The sequence below is a fragment of the Orycteropus afer genome, unplaced genomic scaffold, assembly GCF_000298275.1.
Source record: "Orycteropus afer afer isolate SDZICR_OR568_19922 unplaced genomic scaffold, OryAfe1.0 scaffold00323, whole genome shotgun sequence".
NCBI lineage: Eukaryota > Metazoa > Chordata > Mammalia > Tubulidentata > Orycteropodidae > Orycteropus > Orycteropus afer.
Genome location: NW_006921910.1, coordinates 2,342,431 through 2,350,034, shown reverse-complemented (window position 1 = coordinate 2,350,034; position 7,604 = coordinate 2,342,431). Strand labels below are relative to the sequence as shown.

Sequence of the window (7,604 nt, the reverse complement as noted above, 5' to 3'; positions counted from 1 at the left end):
GACCATTAATACACAAGATAACATAACCCAGAAACCACCGCTATGGACATATCCAAAGTAAAATGAGCTTACAGGATTGTAAACAGTGAATCAGAGACATCAATTGGCAAGTGAGGACAACTACAAACAAAAAGAGGGAAAAGACTGTGTGGTCACAGAATTTCTAAATGGTGAGGAACTTAAGAAAGTTGGATTTTCCAAAGATGAATCCAACAATATCTCCTATTCCACATGCTTTTCTGGAGTATGACTTTGACAAACCTCCTATCTAGAAATGGATTCTAATTTCTTTCCTTTGAATCTGGGTAGGCTTGTGCCTTCCCCAGCTAGATCATAAAAGGTAATGTAATGTTCATTTTTTTCTCTTAAAGCCATAGCCACTACTATCCAACAGTAACATCATGAGAGATCAACAAGTCTGAATCATCCAAAACAGTACTGAGACAAATTTAAGAGGATAAAAATTAATGGAGATACGCCTCATTCATGGAATGGAAGATTCAATAATGTCATGGTATCCATTCTCCCTAAATTGATCTACAGATTTTTCACATCACAATCAAAACCCCAGGATATGAATATGTTATTCAAGCTACAGTAAACATGGTATTACATAAGGATAGACATGAACAGACCAATATTTAAGTTCACAGACTTTTTACAAAGTTACCAAAATAACTCAATGGGGAAATGATCATCTTTCCAATCTATTCATCTGCAACAGATATCCAGGAAAATAAAAATAAAAATAAAGCTTAACCCTCACCTCATTCCATTCTACAGGCAAACATTAATATAAAATGGAGTAAAGACCTAAATGCAAAGACTAAAACTAGAAAACTTCTAGTAGAAAACACAGTAAAAAATATTTGTGACCTTGAGTAGGCAACAATTTCTTAAGAAACAAAAAGGTCAAATCAAAAGGAAAAAAGTGATAAAATGTGCTTCATCAAAATTAAAATTTCTGCTTTTCAAAAGATACTTTTAAGAAAAAGAAAAAGCAAGTCACAGTCTTGGAGAAAACATTAGCAATCATATCTCTAACAAAAGATTTGTATCTATGATACATTTAAAAAAAAACAAAAAACCTTGCAACTCAGTAAGAAGACAACCCAATAAAAAGGACAAAAAGGGAGAACACTGATACTTTACACACAGACATATAAATGGCCAATAAATATAAAAAGATGTGCAGTATCATCAGGGAAACTCAAGTTAAAACTATAATGAAATATACCACTCCATACCTGCTAGAATGACTGAAATTTTTAAAAATGACCTTACAAAGTGCAGACAAGGATGTGGAGCCCCTGGATTTTCACACAGTGCTGGCAAGAGTATAAAGTGGTACAATCACTTTGGAAAACATTTTGGCAGTTTCTTACAAAGCTAAACATACACCTACCACATGACCTACCAATTCACTGGTAGGTATTTTATCCTTGATGGCAACTGTCATCAAGAGCTATGAAAACTTATGTCATATATATCTCTTTAGGAGCTCTGGTAGTGTAGTGCCTAAGGCACCTGACTGCTAACCAGAAGGCTGGCGGTTCAAACTCACCAGCCACTCCTTGGAAGGAAGGTTGGGCAATCTACTTCCGTAGTGATACCACCTCAGAAACCCAAGGAGGGGTCGCTATGAGTCGGGTCTGACTCGATGGCACATAACAACAACAACATATATCTAATTTAAAATGCTTTACAGCAATGTTCAGAGCACTTTTATTCATAAACCAAATATCCAGCAACAGGTGAATGGATAAGCAAGTTGTAATATATTCATGCAACTGGAAAACTACCCAGAAATAAAAAAGAACAAACTATGGATACATGGAACAACACAGATGAATCTCACATTATACTGAGCAAAAAAGGCCAACACAAAAGAGTACATGTTGTATGATTCCATTTATATGACTTTCTAGAACAGGCAAAAAAAATGTATAATAACAGAAATCAGTCACATGTTTCCTGCAGAACTGACCACAAAGGAGTACAAGAGAACTTTCTTAGAAATGGATACTTTTCTATATCTTGATTATGGTGGTGATTACATGAGTTCATAGATCTGTTAAAAATCATGAATCTGTATATATAAAATGTATGAATTTTACTGTATGTAAATTATGCAATTAAGTTCCTTTTTCAATAAATTTCTGTGATATTGCTACAGAGAAATTCAAAGCCTCAAACAAGTATGTTAAAAAAAAAAAAAAAAGAATAAAGGTCGAAATCAGTGATACAAATTTTCTTCTAAAAAAATCAGAAAAGTACCAGGAAATTAAACACAAAGGAATTAGGGAGGACACTATTCAGGCACTAAAATAAATACAAGAGCAGATTCACAAAACAGAAAAACAACTTTAAAAACAAAAACAAAAGCTGCCTCTTTGAAAATACAAGCCCAAATGCTGTCTCTTCAAAGTGGCCCCCTACCCACTCTGGAGAAAACAGACCTCTCTTCCCTACCACTGAGGTTCATCCTCTTCCCTTACTGTCTTCATGGTTCTTATCAGGATCTGAAGTTACTTTGTAGTTATTTTGCCATCCAGTCGGCCTCGACTCATAGCAACCCCTCCTCGGGTTTCCGAGGCGGTATCACTACGGAAGTAGATTGCCCAACCTTCCTTCTGAGGAGTGGCTGGTGGGTTTGAACCGCCAGCCTTCTGGTTAGCACTCAAGTGCCTTAGGCACTATGCTACCAGAGCTCCTAAGTTACTTTAGTATAAGCATAACTCATTTTATTGTATTTCACAGATAGTGCATTTTTCACTAATTGAAGGTTTGTGGCAACCCTTACTCAAGCAAGTCTATCTGTGCCATTTTTCCAACAGCATGTGATCACTTCATGTCTCTGTGTCACATTTTCATAATTCTCACAATATTCCAAACTTTTTCATAATGCTATTGCACACTTTACAGACCATAGTATAAATGTAACTTTTATATGCGTTGGGAAACCAAAAAATGTGTGACTCACTTTACAGCGATACTCGTTCTATGGAGGTGGTCTGAAACCAAACCTGCAGTATCTGAGGTATTCCTGTAATATGTTTGAATGTTTATAGTCTCCCTCCCTTTCTAGAAGATCGCTCCTTGAGGGCAGGGATTCTGTAATCTCATTCACCACTGTATTTCTAATGCTTAACAAACAATGCCTACTAACTAATAGATGATAAATGTCTGTTGAATTTTTAAAAAAATTAACTTGGTGTAGTGGTTAAGTTTGTGTGTAACTTAGCTAGGCCTGGTTGAGTGGCTGGGCAGCTGGACGTAGTATTCCCCATGATGAGACTGGTAATCAACTCCATGGTGGAATCTACTGTGAGCAGCTGAGTACCTGTCTTTGGGTATATAGTCTGCTTCCTGTACATAAGAAACAGCTTTGGGAATGGTCTCTAGCCTATGGCACGCTTGAATCCTGCATGTAGCCATGTTGTGGTTCAGCAGTCTGCCATGCCCTGCCGACCTTGGGACTTAGAATGGACTTGAATTAATGGCCTGCCATGTGGTTTGGTAACATTGGGACTATGCCATTTCATTTGTCGACCTTGGGCTTGTTAGCCTCAGCAGCCAGCTGCCTGAGTGAAGAGATGCCTCTAGCTTCAGTGGGCCAGGAGCAAGAGGCAGAGCTGAAGCCCAAGGTCAAGGGGCTTTCATACAGCCTCTAGGGCCTGGCACTTTGAACTCAGACTTCTAGTCTTCTGAACTGTGAGAGAATAAGCTTCTGTTTGTACAAGCCATCCCATTTGTGGTATATTTCTGTTAGAGTGGCACTAGGTAACCAGAACACTTGGTTTTTTAAAAAACTGTCACTAGAGAAAAATGTAGGAGTAAATATCCACTGAGGCATATCAGATCTTATTCAATAGGTTTATTTATCATCTGTAATCATAGATCAATGCCCAGACTCTAGAAATGTCATGAAAGTCAATATATTTGCCAATAGGCCTAGAGAAGTCAAAAACACATGGGAACCAAAATATGATGCACCTTCAAAATAGTCATGGGAGCTAGTTTTTTTTTTTGGGGGGGGGGGTCTCATCATAGTTGTTCCTTGGGAAGAAATTAATGTTCATAACATTAATACTAAAGAGTATTGTTGTTGTTGTTGTTGTTTGCCATCGAGTCGGACCAAACTCATAGCGACCCCACCTTGAGTTTCCGAGGCAGTATCATTATGGAAGTAGAATGCCCAATCTTCCTTCCGAAAGAGTATTAGAAGATTTTTAATTAAATGCCTCTTTAAAAATGAGATCTAAGAGCAAAGGGACTACCCCATCTGACTAAAGCATGAAACAACCTAAGATAAAAAGAAAAGAAACAGCCAACCTTCTGCTCAGCTCTCAAAGGGAAAGGACACAATCTGCAAATCATTTTTAAAAGATACCATGGCTGTACAGGACTTTTCAACATCAGTACTACTAAAGTTTTAGCTGGAAAATTCTTTGTTGTAGGAGGCTGCCCAAAGTGCACTGTACAGTACTTGGTAGCATTCCTGGTGTCTACCCACTAGACAGCAGCAGCACCTCCCCAACTGCAACTGTCAAAAATTCCTGAAGGTCTCCTGGGAAGCAAAATCACTCTTAACTGACAATCACTGGGTCTAGGAGAATGAATACAAAAAAATAGTAGAGAAACTAAATCATATGTAAACACAACTACACATCTTTTCAACCCATCTGATGTTCTAGCTGTGTGCTGCAGATAAATTTAATTTTGGCCCTGCTCAGCAAGATGGAAGCATTTTTGCAATCACAGGCAGGAATTACTGAGTTCTTGGCAAATCAGCCACAAGGCAGGACTTCTGAGCTAACAGTAGAAAGAACAAAGACTAAGGTTGGTACCTTGAAGAATTCTAGTTTAATTTCTGAATAACAGGTAAAGGGGTATGAGAAAATACCTACAAAGTCTTACAGACAAGGTAAAGTCTAGAAGTATCTCACAAACTCAAAATTAAAAAAAAAAATCCAAATTAAAGTCAAAGACACTGATGAAAACCATGTTTCAATCTTCACAATATGGCTGTCCTATGTCCTCTTACTTTTTCTGCTCACAATGTAAATTATAATCAAGCAATGGAAAAGACTGCTTCAATTGGCTATAATAAAATGACAGAATTCTTTACACCATAAACAAAGTTAAAAGACAGACTAGATGTTATTTACAATATAAATAACAAAGGATTAGTATATCTAGAATATAACAAGGAACACTTATGAAAAACTTCATTGCTACCTCAAATAGCCAAAACCAACATCACTACTCAGAAATTCGAGTTAATTCTTGAAGGAGCACCCTATCTCCCATTATCCAACTTCATTATTCCATCAGCCATGAGAAAAGATCTACTAAGCATGTCTTTGTGTCTGCTGAATCACATACCATTATCTGAATCCTCCCATTCCTGCCATCCACCAGAATTCCAGAAGCAATACCACACTTAGCCATTACTGCACATCAAGGAAGGAAAACCCATTGCCTACGGAGCAGAAGGTGGAGAAAGAGTTGGGTCTTACCTAGGAACAGCTGCAGCTCATCCAAGAGCAACTACTGCTTGTGGAACCTGGCAACCTGCAGCCAGCTTCCTGGGGGCAGAGCCCTTCCTCTCAGGCTCTGCAAAAGAACTCAAGTGACAATGGCTGGACACTCTTTTCTCAGGAGCACCTTTTCCAATTTTACCTCCAAGGGTCTCTCATCTCTCTAGTAAAGATCTTTTAAAATGGAATTGACTAGAGATCCGAATGGGAAGACAGAAATAATGGAATGTTTTCTTGCTTATTTCCCTCAGTATTAGTGATCCAAACATAAGAGAAATAAAAATCAAAGACACAAGCAAATTATTCTTGGAAACTTCAGAATCACAAAAGGGTAGTACTTCTCCTACCTGCCATTCAGCACTACAGGGAATACAATCATTCCAGCCGCCACAACTATCTGAAGTTACATAACCAGGGAGAGGTGTTAGAGGAGCTGGTACAAGGGCCATGTCAATTCATACTGAGTTCCCTGTTTGAGGCTACAACTGGCAGCCTGTCCTGAGAAGGCCCAGAAAGTAATCTCCTGGCATCTCCAGTGAGCCTGGAAGCTGAGAGTTAGAGGGGCAGAAAAGACTCCTAGACAGTATAAAGGAGGGCAAATTGATTCTTGAGCCTGTGACAGTTATTAGGATAAATGAGAACTGAAGATAGTAACATCAGCGAGGAAAGAGGATCAATGCTCCCTTTCCTGGAATCTGGAGGCTATCAGAAGTATATTTTCCTAAGCCCCTTCAAATCCAAGTACATAATGGTGATCTAATGCAATGGTCAATTGCACTAGGGTAGACTGTTATAAACAGACAAAAACTCTATCCTCAGCCAGTAGGAAGTTTAGAAACAACTAAATTCCATGTCATGAAAGACTGAAATTAACTGAAAAGCCCTGTGGTCACTCAGCAGGTTGGGCGCAAAGGAGTAAGCAAACCCAGCAAACCAAACAGAAGAAGTCCAGAGGGCTCTGCCAGAGCAGTTTATAGTCACTGAAGAGGCCAAGAAGGAGGGCAGCACTGCAGGAGGTACAGTAAACTTCCTGGGGTTATGAACCTCTCTGCAAATCTTTCCCTAGAAAGTTCTCTTATGTATACACAGAATTGTGAGTGTCACTTCAGGAAGCTCACAAGACCCCTCATGATTATTCCCATGTTCACCTATGGCCATCTGAAGGGTTCACAACTCCCAGACGCAAAATCTCACCACAGGTTGACTTTTCCATATCCCTGGTCAAGTATTTTCCACATGCAAATCTCTGTACATCTGTCAAATATGAGTTGAGCGCTAAAGGTCTGGTGGCATAGTGCCTAAGGCATCTGACTGCTAACCAGAAAGCTGGCAGTTCAAACCCACCAGCCACTCCTCAGAAGGAAGATTGGGCACTCTACTTCTGTAGTGATATCGCCTCAGAAGCCCAAGGAGGGGTCGCTGAGTTGGATCCAGCTCGACGACAGTGAGTTTGTGTTTTTTTGGTATATGGAAGAACAATTCATTCCTGAGAATGAGCACATGAGTTCTTTGTGGATGTGTTTACCCATCTGCGCCTTCTCACTATGGATGGCCTAAAAAATCCAACTGGAAACACCATGCTCTCCCAGCAAAAATACAATTAGAAGAAAAAACAAGGCAGTCTGTCACACACTAGAGCCACTCACCATCCAGCAAGTCTTCCTCGTCATCCCTGTCGTGCTCCTCCAATGCCACCTCCTCCTCCTCCTCCTCCTCTTCCGCATCCTCCAGCTCCACGTCCGGGTCCAGGTCTGGATCGCTCCCTGAGGCGGATTCGTCTGACATGGCTCCCAGAGGTCCTCAGTGGGCATTACCGACTCATGGTCCACTGTAGGGGTCCTGAGGGGAGGGCATGAGACATCAGAATCACCAAGGGGTCACTTAAGAATGTAAATCTTTCAAAGAGAAAATGCCAAAGCTGAATTCCCTAGAGCTTTCCTAAGCAAGGCAAGATAACCTTATCCAAACTGCAAACTTCCCCACAAATACCCCAGCCCTGGCAAAAATTTTGGCAATTCTCTCCCCAACCCAAGCTTTTCTCAGCTATTTGGACAAGAAAAT

At 39.8% G+C, this 7,604-nt stretch overlaps 1 protein-coding gene across 1 annotated transcript in view; it reads right to left on the bottom strand.

Annotated features, from left to right (window-relative positions):
* RAD54L2 (RAD54 like 2) overlaps window positions 1-7,328 on the bottom strand; it is a 90,107-nt gene extending 82,779 nt beyond the window's left edge. The window contains exon 1 of the mRNA XM_007952024.2: window positions 7,190-7,328. Within this exon, the coding sequence (XP_007950215.1) occupies window positions 7,190-7,328 (139 nt within the window). The remainder of the gene's footprint in view (window positions 1-7,189) is intronic.
* Between the last annotated feature and the right edge of the window lie 276 nt (window positions 7,329-7,604).